Source organism: Petromyzon marinus, unplaced genomic scaffold (assembly GCF_048934315.1).
Source record: "Petromyzon marinus isolate PM22_M1 ecotype Great Lakes invasive population unplaced genomic scaffold, UKy_Petmar_22M1.pri1.0 PM_G_Scaffold_141, whole genome shotgun sequence".
NCBI lineage: Eukaryota > Metazoa > Chordata > Hyperoartia > Petromyzontiformes > Petromyzontidae > Petromyzon > Petromyzon marinus.
This window is the reverse complement of record NW_027422697.1, coordinates 30937-58192: the sequence shown is the minus strand read 5'-3', so window position 1 is coordinate 58192 and position 27256 is coordinate 30937. Positions and strand designations below refer to the sequence as shown.

The 27256-nt window shown below is 48.8% G+C and overlaps 1 protein-coding gene across 1 annotated transcript in view; it reads left to right on the top strand.

Annotated features, from left to right (window-relative positions):
• The window catches only part of LOC142910376 (3'-5' RNA helicase YTHDC2-like), a 52144-nt gene extending 26644 nt beyond the window's left edge, over nt 1-25500 (top strand). The window contains exons 14-24 of the mRNA XM_076059985.1: nt 24-111; nt 3689-3769; nt 4884-4966; nt 5789-5894; nt 7931-8050; nt 8768-9043; nt 10923-11049; nt 18287-18495; nt 19309-19573; nt 21255-21358; nt 24762-25500. Coding sequence (XP_075916100.1) covers nt 24-111; nt 3689-3769; nt 4884-4966; nt 5789-5894; nt 7931-8050; nt 8768-9043; nt 10923-11049; nt 18287-18495; nt 19309-19573; nt 21255-21358; nt 24762-25145 — 1843 coding nt within the window. The 3' untranslated portion in view covers nt 25146-25500. The remainder of the gene's footprint in view (nt 1-23; nt 112-3688; nt 3770-4883; nt 4967-5788; nt 5895-7930; nt 8051-8767; nt 9044-10922; nt 11050-18286; nt 18496-19308; nt 19574-21254; nt 21359-24761) is intronic.
• Nucleotides 25501-27256: the final 1756 nt, after the last annotated feature.

The window sequence follows — 27256 nt, the reverse complement described above, 5'->3', positions numbered from 1 at the left end:
AGCTCTGTCGCTTGTTGTGGCAGGTACCACGTGTTCACCCTCCACTCCAACATGCAGACGTGTGACCAGAGGAGAGTTCTCAGGAGCGTGCCGCCGGGAACCCGCAAAATTGTGCGTATTTTATAATGTTGTCTCCTCTTCTAGCCTTGGTCGCTCCCATGTTGGTCCACCGGGGTGGGAGCAGGACGGCGGTAACGCGCGTGCCTCACAGCGAGAAGAGCCTGGGTTCGACTCCCGACTCAACCCCCCGTCGTGCATTGGGTTTCCTCCGGGTTGTCGGAGGCTTTTCTCCCGTAGCAAAAACAACAAAAAAACTTGCACACCAAACTCTTTGGTTCTATTCGGTAAAGCCACGTTAAAAAAAACAACAACAAAAAATAATAAAAAATTCACGACGTTTCGGCCCACAACACAAGTGGCCTTCATCAGGTGAAGGGAGCAGACTGTCTAGAGGTCAGCGGTGTCCTCTAGACAGTCTGCTCCCTTCACCTGATGAGGGCCACTTGTGTTGTGGCCCGAAACGTCGTGAATTTTTATTTTAATTTTTTGTTGTTGTTTTTTAACGCGACTTTACCGAATAGAACCAAAGAGTATGGATCCTTGCAGTCACGAAAGCTTTAAATCTAGAATCGATAACCTGCACACCGTGTTACCGGTATTGGGCAAACATCCAAACGCTTGCAACAAAAATTAACCTTGCGAACGATTCAGTTGGAATTGCGCACAGCGGCGGCGGCGACATCGCGCCCCTACTGCAGAAACGCTCACGAACGACAGTGGAGAAAGCCAGCGAGGCCTTTCCAGGGTAAAGCAGCGTAAATAATAATAATAACACATTGAGCTCGAATGTTCAAAGTCTGTTCAAAGTTTGTTGAACTGATTTGTTTTATTTGCGTGCGTGCAGTTGGGGTAGATTCATTAACTCACAGACTGCTTAATTTTGGAATGAAGAACGCGAAGCAACATCGCCGCTTAACTTGTATAGACAAATTTCCGTTTTTCGGTACGCCCCAGCGTACACCTTGAGCCACAAGTGGACAGCTGCCACCGGGGGGGGGGTCCCTTGGCTACATCTCAGCAGGACTTTGGAACGATTGAGATGAAATGCGATGTCGGCCGCTGTGAGTTGCTGAGGCTTCTAAGCAATGCCCTGTACGTGCAAATCCATGAAGTCTTCGTCAGAATAACCGAGTCACCTGACTCCTGACTTCTTAAGCAGGTGTTAGACCGCATCCATTATTTTTCATCTCCCCTCCTCTTTTCCGAACATAGATGGACTCGTCCATCTGAAGAAACTTGTCAAATCGCTCTCCGTGGTGCTAACGTTAAAAAATACGCCACTTTTTTCAAATTTTCTTGTTGTGGTTTTCACACCTGATGATGATTGCTTGTGTTGCAGTCGAAACGTCGTGAGAATTTTATCGTTTTATATTTTTATTATTCAATTGTTTCCCTTCTACATTACTTTACCGAAAGAACCAAGAATATGAATCCCTGCAGTCACGGAAGCTTTAAATCAAAATGTAGGTGTCATGGATGTTGAACTTCTTTCACGCCATACGTAGCAACCGCACTAATTGGACAACATGCGTTTGTAAAAAAAAAAACGAGAATTAAATTTAGATTTAAAACAACAGATACTGTGTATAACAACAGTTTGGTTAAAATGATAGTTTTTCATTACGGGCGGTCCTCGACCTACAAACATCCGCACTTAGGAACACCCCACATTGACGAATATCCGCACTTACGAACACCCGCACTTACGAACCGCATTCCGTGAAACATAAATGTTTCTAACATCGACTTCGAAACGTGAACTCGTGCTTGCAAACTGAACCACGGGACCATTTTGTTCGGCGGTGCGGCGATCCTGTCTAGATTTAGAAGATTGTTTTCACGGTGATGAACGTGTGCGTGTGTGTGCGTGTGTGTGTGTGTGCGTGTGTGTGCGTGTGTGTGTGTTTGTGCGTGTGCGTGTGTATGTGTGTGTGTATGTGTGTGTGTGTATGTGTGTGTATGTGTGTGTATGTATGTGTGTGTGTGTGCGTGTGTGTATGTGTGTATGTGTGTGTATGTGTGTATGTGTGTATGTGCGTGTGTGTGTGTGTATGTGTGTGTGTATGTGTGTGTATGTGTGTGTATGTGTGTATGTGTGTGTGTATGTGTCTGCTTTATTGACCTGGTCAAGGCCTATGATACCATCAGTAGGCCTGGGCTCTGGGTCGTTCTTCGTGCTTTTGGAGTACCTGACCCTCTGCTCACGATCATTAAGGACCTTCATGATGGTGAGCGGGCCCGGGTAAAACTACGTGGCCGGGAGTCAGAGCCATTCCCTGTACACCTTGGGGTGCGACAGGGATGTCCTTTGGCTCCCACATTATTTAACATCTATTTTGACCACGTAGTTCGTGAAGCCTTCAATAGCTGTACCGGGGGAATCTCCATATGGTACAGATATAATGGGAGGCTAATCGATGCCCGGGTGCGGTCAAGGGATGGCTCCCTATTGCTCAACCACGTTATGTATGCTGATGACTTGGTAATAGCTGCTCAGTCAGAGGAGGAGTTGGAGACGCTGCTGCTGAGACTGGAGCATGCCACTAAGAGGTGGGGCCTTACCATCAGCCCCACCAAAACTAAGCACCTGCCTGGGTATTTTGTACCATCGGACACTCCACCACCACAACTCCCAATCGGTGATGGGGCAGTTGTGGAGAGAGTGGAGAGTTTCCCATACCTGGGCAGTGTGCTTATGACTGGCTCCAGTTTAACAGCAGAGGTCTCACTCCGAATCAGTCGAGCGGCAATATCTTTTCATCGGTTGCGTAACGCTGTGTGGAAGCTACCTGGTCTGTCGCTCCGCACTAAGCTTCAGGTCTTCTCGGCCACGGTCATTCCCTCCCTTCTCTATGCTTGCGAAACGTGGACCCCCCTAATGGAACATCTTCGCCGGTTAGAAACATTTAGGCTGGCCTGCCTACGATCCATCCTGGGTTTAACCAGACTGGATTGTGTGAGGAGCTCACAAATCCTTGAAAGATCTGGGCAGGGTCCCATCGGTGAGCTCCTCCGGCAGGCAAGGCTGCGATGGCTGGGTCATGTAGCCCGCATGCCCAGCCACCGCATGCCGAAACAGCTTTTGTTTGGCCGGATTGAGGGGGCTGAGCGGGCGCGGCACGGGCTAGAGAAGAGATGGAGTGATGTGGTACAGGAGGACGTGGAGCTGAGTGGACTTGCCGATGACTGGTACCAGCGGTGTCAAGATCGGCCTCTGTGGAGGAGGCTCGTGAAGGATGCTACTGGGCAGTTGGAGGCAGTCGCCCTCCAACAACAACGGAGGGCGGAGGAGCGACGCTCACAACAGCGAGCGGAGCGCCGGGTGGCTAAAGCACAGCAGGTTGGCACAGTAGGGGGCACAGGTGGTGCATCAGCCAGTCATCTCAGTCAGTCGACCCGTGGCACCTGGGCCTGCCCCGTGACCTCCTGCCAGCGGGCGTTCGACACTTCACGTGGCCTCAGGGTGCACATAGCCTGGCACAAGCGTCGTGGTGACGTCACCGCCACTTAGTGGCGAATGGCGGTTGTTGTTGTTGTGTGTATGTGTGTGTGCGTGCGGGCTGGAGGCGGTCACAGCTCGCTCCGTCCCTTTTCATTTTCTGTTTTAACCCCCAAACCCCGTCGCAAGATCCTGTCGACGAATATAGCGGAGGGCGGCATCGCGTTGAACGACGTGGTGTTCGTGATCGACTCGGGGAAAGTGAAGGAGGTGCTGACACACGCGTGCAGAGAGCGCGTGCACGCACACACACGCGCACACACGCGCGCATCAGCGACGGAACGCTCTTCCTCGAGATATCAGGGATCCCTGAATCTGTGTACATTTTTTTAGATGCCCCTCAAGACCTATTTATACGCTTCCGCTTATTACATTTTTTGTTCATTTAGCTAATTATTTTAAAAAATGTATTTATAATATTCTGTTCATGCTGAGTGTCTGCTGCTGCTGCTGCTGCATCTTGTACAGCAGCAGCCTCAACATTTTTGGCACCAGGGACCGGTTTCGTGGAAGACAATTTTTTTTCACTTGGGGGGCGGTCACGCTGCCGTGCGCCGGCTAGCCCATTCGCCGCTAGCAGCAAGAGGTTCACGGTTCGAATCTGGCAGGCGCCACCCTGGCTATCGCCGCGAATGTTTTAACGATCCGATACGTTTCCACTGCGCGTGCGTCTGCTTCGGTGGAATGTTAAAGACCCCGTGACGTCATTCGAGATGAGTAGGCCATTGTGTACCGGCTTCACCGGCCATTTTTTTAATATCACCCCCCCCCTCCTCCTCCTCCCAGCCAGTGCAGATTATTACTCAATTGGGTTCATAATAAGGTTTTTTGGATTTAAATTTCGATTTAAAGCTTTCGTGACTGCAATGATTCATCTTCTTTGGTTCTTTCGGTAAAGTCACCACCACGTAAAATGAGAATAAAATAATAAATTGATAAAATAAAATAACACAATAATAATATTCTAACACGACGTTTCGGCCACAACACAAGCGGCCTTCATCAGGTGAAGGGGACGAGACTGTCTGGTAGGAAGTCTGATTTTTTCCGATATAACAAGGAAATAATATTGGTCGCGAAAGCCCACGTGTTAAACTACTCAAATTGGGGTAGCAATATCGTCCCACCCCCCCCCCCACCCCCCCCTATTGCGAATACTTAGCAGGACCCTCCTGAGACAAAGAGTTTTTTGAGACTGGGTGGCGATTCCCCCCCGGGTGAACAAGCAAAATAATAAATGATGGCTATAATTTTCGGAGAGATAAGCGGGGGTGGTAATGTTTTGCCGCTGGTTGGGTGACCGTGCGTCCGTCCTGCCCTGCAGAAATCGTACGACGCGCTCGCCTCGGCCACCATGCTCAAGACGGTCTGGATTTCCCAGGCCAGCAGCCTCCAGAGGAGCGGCAGGTATGGGTTTTCACGGGCGTGCATCAACACTGTTGGCACCTCCGATTAGCGAGAGAATGTCAACTATACACACGTACATAAATGCATCGTCTCTCGACGTCATCTCATCTGGTACAAGGTGACTCGTCACCGAGTGGGCTGTCGGTAGCTCCCAACACGACCGTTTGCATAGTTCCCCGGCTGTAAGCGCGTCGGGGCAAAAGAGATGATGGGAGCGTGAATTCTGTAGCGAAAAAGTGCAAGGGGAGAAGCAAAGTGGGTGAGCGTTGTTAGTGAGGTGAGTGGGTGAGTGAGTGAGTGAATGCATCGTAGTGTCGGGGTTTAGCACTACGCTGCGCTACGAACCCGGCCACCCTGGTTCGATTCCCGCTCGCGGTCAACCGCGGCGACGGTCATCTAAACCGTTCCTGCGCCGGGCGTGGCGTCGGCCACCCGCCTCCCCCTGAGCCGCAATGCCGGGCCCTTCGTAGGTGCCCGCTAGCGGCGCTTGTTCCCGCGGTCTGTTAAAGGCCGTACGGGGGGGGGCAGGATGTTTACATTTCTGTCACGAGGACACGACACGCCACGAACCGAGCGACCTGGGGTTTTTCATCGCCGTGCTTTGCGACTCAGTTGGGGAATCTTCGTGTTGGCGTGACCTGCTGCGCTCGCGAGCGGTGGGACACGGCGGCGTCGACAGAGACGGAGGCACCGGTCCCGTGGGACGCGTCCACGGCGCGATTTGTGGAAGAAACGACAACGAGTGCCTGGGATATAAACACACACGCGGGGGGAATTCTCTCTCTCTCTCTCGTCTTCTTTGCGTTTTTTGTGTCGGGGCAGGGCTGGGAGGTGTCGCCCCGGCATCTGCTTCCACCTGTTCAGCAAGGTGCGCTTCCGGAACATGCCGGAGTTCCAGGCCCCCGAGCTGCTTCGAGAGCCGCTGCAGGTACGGACGACGCGGGCCAACGGGCAGCCAGAAGGCGCGCGAGGGTAAGAGCGCGTTCCAGACGGCGCGGCGAGTCGCAGACCACCAACAAATACTCGCCCGGCGCAACTGATGAATACGAAGCGCTCGCAGCGCTCACAGCGAACACCCCCGGGGAGGGGGGGTGAGGGGGGCGCCGTCGCGTGCCGTCGAGGGCCTTCAGGCTGACGTTGGCCCCCGTTCTGAAGAGATTTTTCGACGATCCTCACGAAGCCACGGCCGGTGGACACCGTCAGCGGTGTGACGCTCTGGCTCACTGTGCCTCTCTTCAGTATCCCAGGGATAGACGTTCATCATCGTCAATATTCATCATCGTCAATATTTATTATCATCATCGCCATCTTCATCATCGCCAATATTTATCATCATCGCCATCTTCATCATCGGCAATATTTATCATCGCCATCTTCATCATCGCCAATATTTATCATCGCCATCTTCATCATCGCCAATATTTATCATCATCGCCAATATTTATCATCATCGCCAATATTTATCATCATCGCCAATATTTATCATCATCGCCATCTTCATCATCGCCAATATTTATTATCATCATCGCCATCTTCATCATCGCCAATATTTATCATCATCGCCATCTTCATAATCGCCAATATTTATCATCATCGCCATCTTCATCATCGCCAATATTTATAATCATCGCCATCTTCATCATCGCCAATATTTATCATCATCGCCAACTTCATCGTCGCCAACTTCATCATCGTCATCAGCAGCATCATAGCCCCTGACCAAGAGTGCCCCGGAATGCGCCACGTCTTGTGACGCGTGTGACGTGAGTGTAGGAAACGGCTTGCGTTGTGTACGGTGGGTGATGATCCATCATGAATGGTTCAGGTCGACACGTGAGCACAACAGCGACGCGTTGTCGTACAACCCCTCCAGCCAGCAAGGTTTTGTCACGTCAACAAAACGCGCCAATCAGTTTACTACTTCGGCACCACCGGCAGTGTTGGAGAGTGAATCCGCAACAATTACGATTTCAGCAGTACAACGTTTTGCCGGCAATTACGTCCCCGCATCATCGGGCAATTTTGCCGGAATAGATTTTTCCAGAATATAAAACATTCTCCTGCGGAGGGAGCTGGTAGGAACCTGTTGCGTTGCTCGGTCAATAGCCAGGGTCAACGGCGGCTCCGTGGTGTAGACCGCAAATATGTAGTGTTGTAAAGACGAGTAAACTTCTCAGGAGGCACACTCTGTTTATTGTAACTGTTCCTTACACAATCCTTAACACACACAGAGGGATATTCTGTCCCCTCACCCGATACCCTAGGGAGGTACAGCCTCCTAGCTTGGCGGGACTCGCACGTCTACCGCTAACCTCCTAGCTTGGCGGGACTTGCACGTCTACCGCTAACCTCCTTGATACCTAAGGAGGTACAGCCTCCGGACTTGGCGGGACTCACACGTCTACCGCTATCCTAGCCTAGAGTCCTCCGGCTTGGACCTAGGGGAGGCTATCTGACCCACCGCTGGCCCCGGTGGGTCCTGACCGCCGGGTATGGCGAGCCTTAGCCCTCAAAAGGGCTGGAAGGCTGGTCCAGGGTCCTGGCCTCTTGTTGCTGTGACAGCTCTCTCGCTGGTTCAGCTGTTCCACTGCTGGATTGTTTTTTTTCGCTTGCTGTGTTGCGATCGAAACATCGTGATGTTTTACCAAAAGAACCAAACACTGTGGATTCCTGCAGTCACGAAAGCCTCAAATCGAGAATCATTAATTCGTTTATTCATTTGAGATTTTTTTTCTTGGTAATCGGGTTTTCATTTTCTTGGTAGTGGCTGTAATAAGCGATTCGGTCCTCATAAATAACTAATGTGTAGCGTCATAGGATACTGTTGTTGTTGTTATTATTATTACAACGCTTTTAAAGAATAGAAAAAGAGGATCAACGGGAGGGGGGGTGCCATCACGGTGATATTTATTTTGGGGGGGGGGATCACCTGCACCACCTCTGCCGCTGCCGCTGCCGCTGCAGGAACTGTGCCTGCACACCAAGCTGCTGGCGCCGGCCTGCATGCCGGTCGCCGAGTTCCTGGCCAAGGCTCCGGATCCCCCGCCCAATCTCATCGTCCGCAACGCCCTGCAGATCCTCAAGGTGCGGTGCGGTGGTGTGCGTGCGTGTGCGTGCGCGTGTGTGCGCGTGCGTGTGTGCGTGTGTGTGTGCGTGTGTGTGTGCGCGCATGTGTGTGTGCGTGTGTGTGCGCGTGTGTGTGTGCGTGTGTGTGTGTGTGCGCGCGTGTGTGTGTGCGTGTGTGTGTGCGTGCGTGGAAATTCACGTGGCCTGACCCAAAAACCAATTGAGTCGCAACAATATACGTACGAAGGAGAAAAACAAAAACCCCGGGTCGCTGGGTTCGTAACGCAAAGCGAGCTCACGGCACAGAGACAAATATCCCCCACGTAGCCTTGTCAGACGTTTCGGGGGCAAGGTGCCGGTAGCAAGCGTGCACGAAGGCCGGCGCCGCACGCACCGGGGGTGGGTGGGTTGCCAGCACCGCAGCCGGCCATCATCTCTGTCTCCCCGAGTGGTAATGTTTACACACACCGCACCTGGTGGTACTCATTAAAGGCAGGCCATTTTAGGATCGGTTCAGATAATTGTCGGCGGCGTTGGCCTCGAGCGGGAATCAAAACTCGACGATGACCGCCGTTCGCCGCCGAGCAGCGGCGACATCACCGCGGCGCTCGCGCCGGTCCGCGTGCTCTCTAAGGCCGCGTGAAGCGTCACGGGGGCCAGACCCCCAAAGCGCCGTGGCTGACGACGACGCGAAGGCATCAACCCAGGAACGCGCGAGCGTGTTCGTGCTCGCAGGCGATCGACGCGATGGACGACCGGGAGGACCTGACGGAGCTGGGTCATCGCCTGCTGGACCTGCCCGCGGAGCCTCACCTGAGCAAGATGGTGCTGCACGGCGTCGTGCTCAAGTGCCTCGACCCGGTGCTCACCATCGCCTGCTCGCTCGCCTGCCGCGACCCCTTCGCGCCGCCCGGCCAGCCGGCGCACAGACGCGCTGCCGCCGCCTTCTCGCGCAGGAATCTCGCCGCCTTCACGTTCAGCGATCACATGGCCCTGCTCCGGGCATTCCAGGTGGGGTGACTGACGCAGGTTGCAGTTGTCACGTGGGTGGGTGGGAGGGAGGGAGGGGTGTGTTTGGCATGTCGGTCGGTCTGTGAGATTTGCATTTCATCGAGCGCCACTCCGTTACACTGTGGCATTTCGGAGAGCGCTTTCCACGTGATAAGCGACATCCATAATAAAGGTTTTTTGTTGTCGGTTATCGCCACCACCCGACGCAGCCAATTTGTGAGGTTTGTCACATCAACAGAATGAGTTTCGTCTTCAGCACACCGGTGTGTTGGGAGAGTAAACCCACCACATTTAAAATTCAAGCACAAACAAACCTTACTTATTGGCCGTGTCGGGCGGTGGCGGGTTTAACGACACATTTATATTTGCGTGATCTAACCCAAAAAAATATACATTTTTCTGGATATAATTTGTCGTCGAAGCCCACTGCGTTTTTTGGTTTTGGCCATGTTTGTTTGTTGTAGTACGGAGTTCGACTGATGGCCTTAAATCTAAGTTGTCTTGTGGTTGTTGTTGTTGTTGTTTGACTTGCATCCCACTGGGATTTTTGCACACAGCGTTGGTGGTTTACACGGTGCTTTTTCTGGAATATTTTGCTGTTTTTTTCCTGGATTTTCTGTTTTTGCACAAAGTCACAGAGTCACACGTAGCAGTCACTTTAAGATGTTTTTCTCGTTCGCGTTTTGTTGCTTTGTTGCCGTGGCACCACGATTCAAGAGCCGAACGGCTCACAGGGCTCGCCTGCCTGCACCAAATAAATGAAACTGAAACCGATAGGCGACACGCATCATCACACCTCACCCTGGACGCGCTACGAAGGGGCACCCCCTGTGCGGCACCACGAGGTGGCTCAGCACCTGGGCCTGCACGCGGGAAATTCGTCCGTCTACAGCGGGCATCGATTTTTTTGCTCCTGAAAGTGCGATCCAAGCGGTGGTGTAATATTTTGAAAATGGCACGTTTTGGAGCGTGACGCATTTAAGGATCTGTAACATCCACTCTAAGGCATTTCTATTTAAAGCTTTCGTGACTGCAAGGATTCATCTTCTTTGGTTCTTTCGGTAAAGTCACCACGTAGAATGAGAATAAAATAATAAATTGATAAAATAAAATAACAATAAAATTCTCACGATGTTTCGGCCACTTGTGTTGTGGCCACTTGTGTTATGGCCGAAACGTCGTGAGAATATTATTGTGTTATACTGGTAGGAACGAAGTTGTAAACTGAGTGTACCAGCCTGCAATAGATTAATGTGTCCGTCCGTCCGTCCCCTTTCAATACTTTAACGAAGTGAAATCTCGTGCTGTTGGGTGTAAAATCAGCAATAGACAGCGCAGAGACTTGTCCTACCAGCCCACCCTGCAGGGACCTGTTATTTTTTTTATCAATGTATTGTTTTATTCTCATTCTACGTGACTTTACCGAAAGAACCAAAGAAGAACACTCTAAGGCAGTCAATTTTTTTTATTATTTTATCAAGCGAGGGCCATCGAGCTACGTGGCTCTTTTTCAGAAGCGACCTGGCCGACAGACGATAGCCCAATGAAGTGGCTTATTGCGTGGAAATTTAACGCAGCCAAATACTTCTGAAACGCACGTTTCTGAATGCGGAGAGAGAACAAAAAACGGAGAAACATCCACGCGACCACGGGGAGAATATGCAAACTCCACGTGTGCAGCGGGCATCAGGGGTCAGGATAAAACTCACGACATCCCGTATACCAGGCGAGGTAGTTAACATCCCGCAACCAAAAAAACCAGGGCCGGCCCGCCAGATTCGAACCGTGAACCTCTGCTGCATCTCCTGCCGGGCCACGTCACCGCCGCCTCTTTAAAAAGTTTATTTCCGTTGCGCTGTCTGCGTCTCCGTCCTGCCAGGCGTGGCAGAAGGCGTGCGCCGGAGGCTCGGAGCGCTCCTTCTGCGAGCGTAGCTTCCTGAGCCGGGGCACCATGGAGATGATCGTCGGCAAGAGGACGCAGCTGTTGGGTCATCTGCGCGCGTCCGGTAGGGCGAGCGGCCGGGTCGGCTCGGAAAGTTTCGGAGGGCGTCCAGCCGGCGGCCGCTGTGATCCTGGGGTACCAGGTTTCGGCTTCCCGTCTGCGATGAAACTGGGTTCTCAAGTGTAGCGACTTCTTGGTCTGAGCCCGGCTACTAATGACTAGCGTAGAGACCCATAGACTCACATAGAGACCCATAGACTCACATTGAGACCCATAGACTCACATAGAGACCCATAGACTCACATAAAGACCCATAGACTCACATAGAGACTCAAATACTCACATAAAGACCCATAGACTCACATAGAGACTCAACTACTCACATAGAGCCCCATAGACTCACATAGAGACCCATAGACTCACATAGAGACTCAAATACTCACATAGAGACCCATAGACTCACATAGAGACCCATAGACTCACATAGAGACACATAGACTCAGATAGAGACCCATAGTCTCACATAGAGACCCATAGACTAACAAAGAGGCCCATAGACTCACATAGAGGCCCATAGACTCACATAGAGACCCATAGACTCACATAGAGACCCATAGACTCACATAGAGACCCATAGACTCACACAGAGACCCATAGACTCACATAGAGACCCATAGACTCACATAGGGACCCATAAACTCACACAGGGACCCATAGACTCACATTGAGACCCATAAACTCACACAGGGACCTATAGACTCACATAGAGACCCATAGACTCACATAGGGACCCATAGACTCACATAGAGACCCATAGACTCACATAGAGACCCATAGACTCACATAGGGACCCATAGATTCACAAAGAGACCCATAGACTCACATTGAGACCCATAGACTCACATAGAGACCCATAGACTCACATAGAGACCCATAGACTCACATAGAGACCCATAGACTCACATAGAGACCCATAGACTCACATAGACACCCATAGACTCACATAGGGACCCATAGACTCACATAGAGACCCATAGACTCACATTGAAACCCATAGACTCACATAGAGACCCATAGACTCACATAGAGACTCAAATACTCACATAGAGACCCATAGACTCACATAGAGACCCATAGACTCACATAGAGACCCATAGAATCACATAGGGACCCATAGACTCACATAGAGACCCATAGACTCACATAGAGACCCATAGACTCACATAGAGACCCATAGACTCACATAGAGACCCATGGACTCACATAGAGACCCATATACTCACATAGAGACCCATAGACTCACATAGAGACCCATAGACTCACATAGAGACCCATAGACTCACATAGAGACCCATAGACTCACATAGAGACCCATAGACTCACATAGAGACTCAAATACTCACATAGAGACCCATAGACTCACATAGAGACCCATAGACTCACATAGAGATACATAGACTCACATAGAGACCCATAGTCTCACATAGAGACCCATAGACTCACAAAGAGACCCATAGACTCACATAGAGACCCATAGACTCACATAGAGACCCATAGACTCACATAGAGACCCATAAACTCACACAGGGACCCATAGACTCACATAGAGACCCATAGACTCACATAGAGACCCATAGACTCACATAGAGACCCATAGACTCACATAGAGACCCATAAACTCACACAGGGACCCATAGACTCACATAGAGACCCATAGACTCACATAGAGACCCATAGACTCACATAGAGACCCATAGACTCACATAGAGACCCATAGACTCACATAGAGACCCATAGACTCACATAGAGACCCATAAACTCACATAGAGACCCATAGACTTACATAGAGACCCATAGACTTACATAGAGACCCATACACTCACATAGAGACCCATACACTCACATTGAGACACATAGACTCACATAGTGACCCATAGACTCACATAGAGACTCAAATACTCACATAGAGACCCATAGACTCACATAGAGACCCATAGTCTCACATTGAGACCCATAGACTCACATAGAGACCCATGGACTCACATAGAGACCCATAGACTCACATAGAGACCCATAGACTCACATAGAGACCCATAGACTCACATAGAGACCCATAGACTCACATAGAGACCCATAGACTCACATAGAGACCCATAGACTCACATAGAGACACATAGACTCACATAGTGACCCATAGACTCACATAGAGACTAAAATGCTCACATAGAGACCCATAGACTCACATAGAGACCCATAGACTCACAAAGAGACCCATAGACTCACATAGAGACCCATAGACTCACATAGAGACCCATAGACTCACATATAGAGACCCATAGACTCACATAGAGACCCATAAACTCACACAGGGACCCATAGACTCACATAGAGACCCATAGACTCACACAGGGACCCATAGACTCACATAGAGACCCATAGACTCACAAAGAGACCCATAGACTCACATAGAGACCCATAGACTCACATATAGAGACCCATAGACTCACATAGAGACCCATAAACTCACACAGGGACCCATAGACTCACATAGAGACCCATAGACTCACATAAAGACCCATAGACTCACATAGGGACCCATAGACTCACATAGAGACACATAGACTCACATAGAGACCCATAGACTCAGATAGAGACCCATAGACTCACATAGAGACCCATAGACTCACATAGAGACCCATAGACTCACATTGAGACCCATAGACTCACATAGAGACCCATATACTCACATAGAGACCCATAGACTCACATAGAGACCCATAGACTCACATAGAGACTCAAATACTCACATAGAGACCCATAGACTCACATAGAGACCCATAGACTCACATAGAGACCCATAGACTCAGATAGAGACCCATTTACTCACATAGAGACTCAAATACTCACATAGAGACCCATAGACTCACATAGAGACCCATAGTCTCACATAGGGACCCATAGACTCACACAGTGACACATAGACTCACATAAAGACCCATAGACTCACATAGAGACTCAAATACTCACATAGAGACCCATAGACTCACATAGAGACCCATAGACTCACATAGAGACCCATAGACTCAGATAGAGACCCATAGACTCACATAGAGACCCATAGACTCACATAGAGACACATAGACTCACATAGTGACCCATAGACTCACACAGAGACCCACAGACTCACACAGAGACCAATAGACTCACATAGAGACCCATAAATGTACGGAGACCCTGCAGACATTAGATTGAGATCCATAGTGTCACAGGGACTGAGCTGTAACAATGCCGGGTGCTCAAGTGTAAGGTAGCTGAAGGTCTCATCCCGGCTACTCATGACTCGCATCGAGACCCATAGATTTACAGAGACCCATAGACATTACAAAGAGATCCCTAGCCTCACAGACACTGAGTTATGATTAAACCGGCTTCTTAAGTGTAGCAAGTTTACGGTCTCGGCCAGGTCACCAAATGACCGCACACAAAATAAATCCTATTAAATTTGCTTCTGCACTTAATTTGGCTAAGATTCCAGCTCTGAGAATTTAACATTTTTCAGTTTGACCGTCATGCAACTGATATTAGTCTCATACAACAGAGCGACGTGTCAACTGGAGGTCACTTGAACGGGAGCTCTGTAGTAGCTCTACGATATCCGCCTCCGTTGGTCGCTCTCCATCACGGATGGTTGAGAGACCTCTGAAAGGATGACGCATCTCACGTCACGATGCTTGTGGCACGATGGGAATGATATTGAGGATTGATTTAAGGGAAAAAAAAAACTCGGAATATATATTGTGGTCCGTCTCTTCTTATTGTTGAGAATTCTGCACTAACTCTCCCGGCAGGTTGGCAGCCTTACACACACTGCAGTGTCAACACTTGTGCATCACAGCAAACAGGGTCTGGGTTCGATTTCTGATTTTGGCGACTTTCTGTGTGCAGTTTATTTGTTTGTACAGTTTCCTCTGGTTTCTCTGATTTCATCCCATAGTAAGCACTGGCGGAGCCAGTAGGGGGGGGGGGGTGGCACGTGCCCAGCCAATGATCCGATCGAAATCCCTAATTTCGATCGGATCATTGGGGTTTATTGGTAATAAATCGGCATTTTGCAACCCCCATATTATTACTACGTGCCAGGGACTCTATGAGATGATAGGTTAATAGTCTGAGTCCACAATTGGCAATAAGTAACGGCAAAGCGGTTATAAGCGACTCACAGAATTGTGCGCAGTTGCGTATATACAGGACACGACTTCGCTGAAGGCATCAACACCTTCAGCGAGCGCGATGCTGATCACAAAACGGGGTTCAAATTCACCCCTCGATCACCGCACACGCGTCGAATAAAGAGCAAGGGACAATTTTTAATTGCTGGAGGGGTTGCCCCCACCTTCCTGAAAAGCCTGGCTCTGCCATTGATAGTAAGTAAATAAATATTAGCATAAAATGTAACTGATATTGGTCAAACATCCCAATGCTGTAAAACAATTATCTATAAATTACTCAATTGGGATCACACACACGGAGCGGCAACATCATCGCACCTCTACCACAAAAACTAGGCAGGACCCTTCTGTGCCATGGTGGGAAAATGTTAACGACCTCGCTTGGTACACAGGAGGTCGTGGGTTCGATCCCGACCCTGACGCCTGCTGCTGCTGTATATTTGGAGTTTGCGTGTCTCTCTCTCCGTGGTCACGTGGATTTTTCTCCGGGTCCTCCCTCCACATTGAGAATCAATGTCACACGTGTCAGAATTTGTTTTCCCATTTTTTCTGGCAACAACAACAGGTGTTAAGATCATTGGTGAAGCCATGTTTCTCGCAAAAGTGCGGAGTTGGCCTGATAACTTTAATCTAAATTGTCTTATGGTTGATCATTGTTTTTTTACCCTTTTATCTGGCAACAAAACTGACACCTTTTTTAAGACAAGGAGTCATGGTTGCGTTGACCACAATACCTGCAGTCAAAACGCAAACAAAAAACACACTCTGATAATATATGCATTAAATTTCGATTTAAAGCTTTCGTGACTGCAATGATTCATCTTCTTTGGTTCTTTCGGTGAAGTCACGTAGAATGAGAATAAAATAATAAATTGATCAAATAAAATAACACAATAATATTCTCACGACGTTTCGGCCACAACACAAGCGGCCTTCATCAGGTGAACGGACGAGACTGTCTGGTAGGACAGCGCTGGAGTGAAAGAGCCACGTTCAGATCACGACCTTTAAGCTGTGTGAGAGGAAACAAAGCGCCTTGACAAAGGAATTAGCATATAATTTAGCATTGAAAAGGCTGAGTGATTAGCTTGTGACTGGTCACAGAAATAGCTATGTTAAAAGTTAAAGCATACACATCCGCAGAGGCACCCCTTGACAAAGGAATTAGCATAGAATTTAGCATTGAAATAGCTAAGTTAAAGCATACATATCCGCAGAGGCACCCCTTGACAAAGGAATTAGCATATAATTTAGCATTGAAATAGCTGAGTGATTAGCTTGTAACTGGTCACAGAAATAGCTACGTTAAAGTCAGAGCATACACATTCACCGAGGCACTTAGTACAAATCAAACAGGAGAATTTAGCATTGAAATAACTAGGCGAATTTAGCATTGAAATAACTGAGTAATTAGCTAGTGACTGGTCACAGAAATGACTATGTTGAAGTCAAGGCCTACACATCTGAGCTATTCACAGTACTATATAGTGAACCAATAAAAAACTAAAATATAAATTACCTTAATGTTATCAATAAACTCTATATTCTCCAATCAGCTAAGCTACCAACAATAAGTCGTTATATATCACAATGCTATATGGCGAAAAAATGGGTGGATTCTTACCCTCAACTTTAGCAACACGAATAGCTACGGGCCCCGTTCAGACGTACGAGTTCATCCATAGTCGGAACAGAGGAGGGAGAGAGAGAGACAGCTGCGAGGCGCTATTATACTCCATGTTGTAAACCATACCATTAACCGTGGTGTGAGAGGTATTAAGAGTCAATGCTGGCGAAAGAGCTGCGGTCTGAAGGTCATTGTAAAATAAATTAATTAAGAACAGAAATGATTTAAAACATCTTTCCAATGGTTACTAAGCCAGAATCCATCTTCTCGGTTGAAATTGTCTCTGTGCTTGTATATGTGAATGGCCTCATGAACGAATCTCTCATGGTAGCCGGTTGGTTTGCAAAGAACCTCCGTCTTGGAGAAGTCAATGTCATGTGAGCCCACTGAATTATAACAGTGATCTGCCACGGCAGAGGAGTTCGTCCTACCGTGTTTCAAGTCTGCTTTATGTTCGCGGATGCGGTCCGAGATATGTCGTTTGGTTTCTCCAATGTAGCTACTACCACAGAGGCACTTTAGTTTGTAAACGCCCGGGTACTGTATGTCTGGAACAGCATCTTTTACAGATGGAACTAAATCACGGATTTTATGTACTGTCTTGAATCGGACCTGGATCTTGTGTTTATTCAGGATTTTGGAGATCTTTTTAGTGACCCCTGCAATGTAGGGTTAGGTGATGGTTTTGAGTGGCTCCACAAGAGGATCCTTCTTCATGACTGGAGTAATGGCTTTGCGGATTGTGTAGTCAGAGTAACCATTAGCCCTGAGAGCCTGGTGTACGTGCTTGAGTTCACTGGTAATGTGTTCCTGGTCGGATATGCATTGGGCTCTATGGTACAGAGTCTTGATGAGAGAATTCTTCTGGGATGGATGGTGGTGGGAATCCGGTTTCTAGTAAGCATCTGTATGGGTAGCTTTCCTGTAGACAGAGTGGCTCATTGAACCATCATGTCTCCTTTTAATTAAGACATCCAAAAAAGGTAGCTTGCCATCTTTTTCGACCTCCATGGTAAATCTGATGGCTGGGTGTATGGAATTGATGTGGTCGAAGAATATATGCATTGTCCTAGAAACCGATTGGTCCACACCAATGTTTGCATTCTGACCACAAGCATTGTGGTTAATGCAGTGACATGATTAAAAAAACCTCTTCTCATATTTTAGTACTGCCAAAGGATGTCCCATGAAATGGCACACGTTTAGAGTATTTTTGCTACTGCTTTAAATCTCCGCGTGATGATTAGCCACTGTTGCGCTATCATTTGTGTCCAGGTTGCCTCTGAAAAATAGCTACGTGGTTCAGTGGGGCCTCAACTGGTAAAATGTAAATTATTTTACAGTTACGTTTTAAAACACGGTTATCTTTCCTGTGTAAACCAGTGTCACTGACAGTCACACCACTAACAACAACAACAACAATAATAATAATAATCGTGCGCCAGGTTTCGTGCGGCCGAGAGGCGTGGGCGACATCCGCGACCTCAACACGAACTCGGAGAAGTGGCCGGCGGTAAAGGCGGCGCTGGTGGCGGGGCTCTACCCCAACGTGATCCACGTGGATCGCACCACTCAAACGCTCACCACGAGGCTGGAGCGTAAGGTGCACCTCCACCCTTCCTCCTGCGTGCCCGACCAGTGCGTCTTCAATAAGGTACCACCGTGCGTGCACGTGTCCGTATGTGCGCGTGTGTGTGCGTGTGCGTGCGTGCGTGTGTCTGTGATGATTGCTTGTGTTGCAGTCGAAACGTCGTGATAATTTTATTGTTTTACATTTTTATTATTTTATCGTTTCCCTTCTGTAGGAAAATGCATTAGAAAGATATTAACTCGTAATTAAAACTCAATATCTCATTTAATTGATTGTTCACGCTTACGGTGGCTTTCAGACCGCATCCATTATTTTCGTCTCCCCCCCTCCTCTTTTCCGAACATAGATGGACTCGTCCATCTGAATAACTGACAAATTGCTCTCCGTGGTGCTAACGTTAAAAACAAAACGCCACTTAATAAAATGTCTTGCTGTGGTTTTCACACCTGATGATGATTGCTTGTGTTGCAGTCGAAACGTCGTGAGAATTTTATTGTTTTACATTTTTATTATTTTATCGTTTCCCTTCTAACGCGGTGGTGATTTTACCGAAAGAACCAAGAATATGAATCGCTGCAGTTGCGAAAGCTTTAAATCAAAATGAAACTGAAACAGTCACCGTAAGCGGGGGGGGTATCATCATTCAGTCAAATGGCACGCAAAGTTGACGAGAGCCAATTGGAAGCATTGTTTGCAAGGGATGCTGCTTCACAAAGGTCAACAGGCGGGTGAGACGGTATCGGAGTAACCGATGAGACGTCGCCGTTCGCGAACACACGACGTCTTAAACATCGGCCGTCTCTGCTTTCCCACACCCCCTGCCCGCTCTCACCTCCCCGTGTCTCCCTTATCGTGCGCGGTCCTCCCCCCTCGCAGCAGGAGGGCGTTCCACAGGGGGTGGCGGCGCTTCCCACCGACTGGCTCGTGTTCGGCGAGATGACGCGAGTGCACCGCCTGCCAATTGCTCGCTGCGTCACGGCCGTGAGCCCCGTGGCGGTGGCTCTGTTCGCCGGGGCCCCCCCTCGCCTCACCGCCTCCGCCGCCGCTACCAACGATGCCGGCCGCCAAATGCCACCACCATCGATAGACACCGCCACCGATCGCCACTGCCAACAACAGCCGCCGCCGCTCCACCTTCACCGTAAACACTTTGCACCGCCAGACTAAGGCAGATATACCCCGTGTAGACCTCAAGATAGCTTTGGGGCAAGTGTTGTTAGCAAGCGGCGATGAAGGCCGCCAGGGTGGGTGGCCAGCGCCACGTGAGGCCACCTTTCTGTCCCCAGTGGTGATGTTTGCACACTGCGCCTGGTGCTCCTTTGAGGCTGAGTCGACCTAGGGTCGACATAGGGGAGGCCCGGGAGCGGTTCAGATAATTGTCACCGGTGGCCGTGAGCCAGAATCGAACTCGGGTCGCCGGGTTTTGCAGTGCAGCCTGCTGACCGCTACACTGCCGCTCCTCGCTAATACCACCTAAGACAAATTTCTCCTGTGTTCTACAGAAACTTTTTAATAGTAGGGTTTTTCCCCTTTTTTTCTGGCAAAAAAAACTGAAACCTTTTAACAAGGATTCATGTTACTGCATTAACCGCAATACCTGCAGTCGAAATGCAAACAAAAAAACTACTATGATAATATGATGCATTGTCCTTGAAACTGATTGGTCCACACCAAGGGACGGCTTTCTTTTGAGCCTCGACCCAATTGGTGCTCGACCAGATGACACCACAAGGCGTTCAGCTCAAAGACAATGCCACTATCAAATTAATGAGGGCTCGGGGTGAGCATCTACATCATTAGACCTCCTTTGTCAGTACCAAAATATTATAATAGGGTTTTTACCCTGTTTTCTGGCAGCAAAACTGAAACCTTTTTTGACAGAAAAAAGGGGAAAAACCCTATTATTACATTTTGGTACTGGCAAAGGAGGTATAGTGATGTAGAAACAATTTTAATCAACATTTTTTTTACGTTACTTTACCGAAAGAACCAAGAATATGAATCTCTGCGAGTCACGAAAGTTTCAAGTCAAAAATTCTAAGAGAAACTGTTGTGGAGAGTGCTCTCAGCGATCGTCGATTGTGGTTGACGTGGCTCAAGAAGGGGAGGTGTGGGCACCACCGCACCCCGATGATGTTTGCACACGGCACAAGGCGCTCATTTCAGGCTGAGTCGACCCAACGGGAGTCCGGGGGATTGGTTCAGAATATTCATCACCGATGTTTAGCGGCCAAATACTCGACACAAATCTTTGTGACAGGGCTATCCTGTTTGATGTTGTTACAGACGAGGGTCAAGTTGTTTTGAAATGTTACCAGCCAGAAAGAACCCCTACGTGGTGACTTTACCGAAAGAACCAAGAATATGAATCCCTGCAGTCACGAAAGCTTTAAATCAAAATTTTTTTTTCGCTGCTGTAAATGTCCACATGTCAAGCCACTGTTGAGCTATCATTTGCCGCAGGTTGCATCTGAAAAAGAGCTACACAGCTCAGTGGGCCTTATACCGGCTAAAATAAAAGTAGTGTATAGGTATGTTGAACTTATTTCACACTGTACCTAGCGTAGCCAACCGTGCTTAATCGGAGGTGCGGAGGAACAACAATAAACTAAAACACAAAAAGCAGTTCTAAAGAAATGAGTTTTAAATTTATAGTGTTTACATCGATGATGCCGATGAATTTGGCTCGTGTGCAGGTCACGGCTCGGTGTTTATGAGCCGGTGGTCTCGGGCCGGTGGTCACGGCTCATTGGTCACGGGCCAGTGGTCACGGCTGCTACGGTGACCGCGTCTTGCGTGAACTTGCGCGTGTGCGTGTGCAGTGGAGGGGATTCTACCCGATAGCGGCGACAACGAGATTGAGGAGGAGGTGAACACGGCCGTTCTGCATCTAGACGAGTGGATCAACTTCAAGTTGGACCCCGAGGTGAGTGACGCCGCCACCGCCACCATCGTCGTCGTCGTCGTCATCAGCCATGGTCGTATCCACTGCTGGATGGTGAATGTGTAGAGTTGGCTTTTGTCACTGCTGGATGAAAGCCTCCCCATGCCGCCACCGCCGCCGCCGCCGCCACCACCTCTCTCAATCGTGCAGTGCAACAAGAACAACAACAACAAGAACAACAACAACAACCCGTTCCGCAGCTGGACGCAAACTCTCATCGCTCCGTCTGCACGGTGGACGTGCTCTCGGACACGTCCGCGTCCCTTGGCTCCCGCTCCGTTATCATTCCTGACCGTTCATCTTCGCTTCTTGACCGTGGCAACGCTCCTGCCCCAAGCCCTCCCTCTGCTTTCTGAACAGTTTAGTATGATGTCATGAACCTCACAATAATGGTTTTTGTTTGGGGTCAGATTGTGTTCAATGTCAATCCGCCGTTAACCCACCACCACCACCACCCGACAGCCAATTTTAGTGAGGTTTGTCACGTCGAACAATACGTGCAAATTAGTTACGACTTCAGCCCACCGGTGTGTCGGAGAGTGAATCCACAACATTCACAATTTGACTACTGTGACGACATTTTGCCAGAAAGTGGCCCAAAGGTGTAACTGATTGGCACGTTTACGTGACACGTGACACATCTTCCTAATTTGCCTCGTCGGGTGGTGCTGGGTTAACGACACATTTATATTTACGCGATCTAACCCATAAAAAAAACCTTTTATCTGTAATATTGGTCGCGAAAGCACGATTACTACTACTGCTGCTGCTGCTGCGTGTGAAACTGTCATTAACCTTTTGATTTAAAGCTTTCGTGACTGCAGTAATTCATATTCTTAGCTCTTTCGGTAAAGTCACGTTGAAGGGAAACAATAAAATAATAAAATAAATATAAGACAATAAAAATTATCACGACGTTTCGACCATAACACAAACGGTCGTCATCAGGTGTGTTGGTCTGCATTAATTAATTTATTTTTAAATGGTGTATTTATTTATAAAAACACGTCAGCGCCACGCGCAGCGATTCGGCAGTTTATTTAGAAGGACTAGTCCATCTATGTTCAAGGGGGGTACCTCTGTTTAGTCCTTGATGAACCAAGTCTTCAATGATTGCGATTACCTGACACCATCGCAATCATTGAAGACTTGGTTCATCAAGGACTAAACACTGAGGTACCCCCCCTGAACATAGATGGACTAGTCCTTCTAAATAAACTGCCGAATCGCTGCGCGTGGCGCTGACGTGTTTTTATAAATAAACAAATACACCATTTAAAAATAAATTAATTAATGCAGACCAACACACCTGATGACGACCGTTTGTGTTATGGTCGAAACGTCGTGATAATTTTTATTGTCTTATATTTATTTTATTGTTTCCCTTCAACGTGGTGACTTTACCGAAAGAGCTAAGAATATGTCATTAGCCCGTGCGTGTTTTCTCGTGCACGTGTGCGTCGCTCTGTCTCACGGTGCACATTCCCAGCACGAGTGAGGCTGTGAACACGCAAAATACCCGACAAGAAGCCAACAGTCGGATGAGGCTGTCGCGTTGTTCTTAAGAGCCGGCTGCGTGGAGCGCTTCGCCGAGACGGCTGAGAATCCTGGGTTTCACGACCCGATTTTTTTGACCGCCTGCGATTACACCGCGGTGCGCACAGCTGTGGCGACTTGATGGTTTCGACCCCGGCTACCGATGGCCGTACAAACACACCCCATCACATTTACCCTGGTGCGCGTTTTGTTTGTATGTAATTACATCCCGGCTTAATTACAACCGACCTCTGTTGCTAGTCTATGGGTCTCCGTGTGAAGGTGCGTGTGTCTCTGTGGGGCCCCACGGTTACGAGATGTTAACTACGTCGCCTGGTATGAAGGGAGCGCGTGGGTTCAATCCCGACCCTGACGCCTGCTCTATGTTTGCAGTTTGCGTGTTTCCCCCCTTGGTCGTGTGGATTTTTCCCTGGGATCTCCGGTTTTTCCCTCCGCGTTTAGAATGAGCACGCATGCCGAGTATTTGGCCGCTATTAGTGTCCACGTGATAAGCCGCTTTGTTGAGATATTATTTGTGGCCAGGTTCTGAAAAATATCTCTCTAGCTCAGTGGGCCTTACCCGGTGAAATAGAAAGTTTAGTTTTAGTTTGCAGAAGAGTGGACGAGGCTTTCCTGGGGAAACAAGGATCTACGTATCACTACAAATGTAAATTTTTATTTAAAGCTTTCGTGACTGCAGGGATTCATATTCTTGGTTCTTTCGGTAAAGTCACCATGTAGAAGGCAACCAATAAAATAATAAAAATATAAAACAAAATTCTCACGACGTTTCGACTGCAACACAAGCAATCATCATCAGGTGTGAAAACCACAGCAAGAAAATTAAAAAAAAAATTATTGCTGTGGTTTTCACACATGATGATGATTGCTTCTGTAGCAGTTGAAACGTCGTGAGAATTTTATTGCTTCATTTTTTTATTATTTTATTGTTTCCCTTCTATGTGACTTTACCGAAAGAACCAAGAATATAATACAAATGTACTTATAGTAATTTACTTGTTTATCCAGGAGCTGTAGGACTCTTTTTCGGGAGGGTCCTGTAATTGAGTTTTTATTTCAAGATATTTTTTTAGCAAATCGGCGATGAGTCGTGTTTATTATTCACGTGTGAGAGGAAACGGGAGCACCCGAAGAAAACCCACGCCTTGCGCGAGGGGGCAACGCTCTATCCCCGCACAGATGGAAACAGATGGAGATCAGTCCACTTTGCTCTACTGCCTTGTGGCGTACCAGGGGTACGGCTCCCCCTCGACTCTTGCGGCCGGGGAGTTTTAGAACATTGGCGCCGCAATCAACTTCTTTCTTTAAAACTGCTTTTTGTTTTGAGTTTTTTCCCTTTCCTTCACCCTTCACCTCCAATTAGCAAGGTTGGCTACGTACAGTGCGAAAGAAGTTCAACATGCACACATAAAGGGACTCCTCTGCTTACGAATGTTCGACTTACGAACAAACCCGGTCCGTATGTCCAGTTGCCTATTCGGACCGAGAGTCGCGAGCTCAACTGCTGTGCAATAGACGGCGGTGGTGGCTTCTGCATCTGTAGAACGCGAAGAGCCCAGTGGCACCCACATCTGACGGGAGGTTACACAACTTTTAAAGCCATTCCCGGTGCTCAGCGCGCAGTGCCGTACGACGCCGTTAGGAATCGACAGGGGTACAGTTGGCACTTACGGACAAATCGGCTTTTACGAACAGACCCCCGGAGCCTATAACTCGTCCCTTAAGTAGAGGAGTCACCGCCCACAACCCTCGCCGCTGCTGCCTCAAAAACGCCGGGCGATTGATCCTCGTTCACGCCCTCCGCTCCGCTCCCCTACCCCCCCGCCAGGCGGCGAACCTGCTGCTGCGGCTGCGGCAGAAGTGGCGCGCGCTGTTCGCGCGCCGCATGCGGGAGCCGTCGCGCGCCCCGTCGCAGGCGGATGAGGCGACGGTGAGCGCCGTCGTCGCGGCGCTGGCCCGCGAGGACGAGGCCCTCGGCCTGCGGCGGCCCGCCGGCATCGGCCGGCGGCCGACGATGCCGATCGCTCCCGCGGCGAGGTTTTCGCCCCCGGCGGCGGCCGCGGCGGCGGCTTCGTGGATGGCCGATCGTTGCCGGATGAGTGGCGGTGGTGGTGGTGGTGGTGGAGCCGGTGGTGGTGGAGCCGGTGGTGGTGGTGGAGGTGGGGCCGAGACAAACCGAGGAGTTGCTTGTGACCAAGATGTGAGGCCATGATCGTTTTCACGTTATTTATCGGGCAGGGAGGTCGGTGGCAGTTGTGTAGATAGCAACGATCTGTGGGTCTCTGTGTGAATGTAGAGGTCTGTAGGTCTCTAGGTGAGTGTAAATAGACCTCTATATACATCATTGGCTTAGATCGTCAATTCGCTATACTTGCAACGTGGATGTGAGAGGTCGTGTCACGTCCGTGGCTTGACAGGAGAAATAAAAACACGATTACATATCACTCTGAAACCAGTTCAACACGTAGTCAGTAGGCGTCCGCAACCATTATTATCCGTAATGATGATTTTAAGGTTAAATCGCATCAATATAAATGTGCCGTTAAATCCGCCACCACCCGACAGCCAATTAGTAGGGTTATTCATGTAAACAAAGCGTGCCAATTCGTTACTGGTACTGCACGCCGGTGGTGTGTTGGAGAGTAAACCCACTACAACATTTACAATCCGTTACTGATACTGCACTCCGGTGGTGTGTTGGAGAGTAAACCCACTACAACATTTACAATTCGTTACTGGTACATCACACCGGTGGTGTGTTGGAGAGTAAACCCACAACAACATTTACAATTCGTTATTGGTACTGCACACGGGTGGTGTGTTGGAGAGTAAACCCACTACAACATTTACAATTCGTTACTGGTACATCACACCGGTGGTGTGTTGGAGAGTAAACCCACTACAACATTTACAATTCGTTATTGGTACTGCACACCGGTGGTGTGTTGGAGAGTAAACCCACTACAACATTTACAATTCGTTATTGGTACTGCACACCGGTGGTGTGTTGGAGAGTAAACCCACTACAACATGTACAATTCGTTACTGGTACTGCACACCGGTGGTGTGTTGGAGAGTAAACCCACTACAACATTTACAATTCGTTACTAGTACTGCACACCGGTGGTGTGTTGGAGAGTAAACCCACTACAACATTTACAATTCGTTACTGGTACATCACACCGGTGGTGTGTTGGAGAGTAAACCCACTACAACATTTACAATTCATTACTGGTACTGCACACCGGTGGGTGTTGGAGAGTAAACCCACTACAACATTTACAATTCGTTACTGGTACTGCACACCGGTGGTGTGTTGGAGAGTAAACCCACTACAACATTTACAATTCGTTACTGGTACATCACACCGGTGGTGTATTGGAGAGTAAACCCACTACAACATTTACAATTTGTTACTGGTACTGCACACCGGTGGTGTGTTGGAGAGTAAACCCACTACAACATTTACAATTCGTTACTGGTACTGCACTCCGGTGGTGTGTTGGAGAGTAAACCCACTACAACATTTACAATTCGTTATTGATACAGCACACCGGTGGTGTGTTGGAGAGTAAACCCACTACAACATTTACAATTCATTACTGGTACTGCACACCGGTGGTGTGTTGGAGAGTAAACCCACTACAACATTTACAATTCGTTACTGGTACTGCACACGGGTGGTGTGTTGGAGAGTAAACCCACTACAACATTTACAATTCGTTACTGGTACATCACACCGGTGGTGGTGTGTTGGAGAGTGAACCCACTACAACATTTACAATTCGTTACTGGTACTGCACACCGGTGGTGTGTTGGAGAGTAAACCCACTACAACATTTACAATTCGTTACTGGTACTGCACTCCGGTGGTGTGTTGGAGAGTAAACCCACTACAACATTTACAATTCGTTACTGGTACATCACACCGGTGGTGGTGTGCAGTTCGGGGCTTTGTGTGTGTAAGTTTGTCCGTGCGCGGAGATGAGCCGCGTCAGCTCCTCGCACTGCAAACCCTCTCTTGAGTCCTCTGCCCAGCGGTGGGAAATCACGGCCGCCTTATATCTTGTCGGATCCATCAACTTTCTTCCTCCCTGCCTGGTGCCTTCCAATTCTTCATGCAGCAGACTTCTCTCAGTGCCTCTTTCCCCAACATCCCCCAAACCCTTCGAGAATTTTGAAAAACTTTAAAATTTTATTTCGAACTGTTTGTCGTGTTTAGTTTGCTTGTCCTTCACCCGCACTTACGATTTGCGTGGTTTGGCTGCGAACGGTTGCGAAATAAATTTTGATTTAAAGCTTTCGTGACTGCGGGGATACATA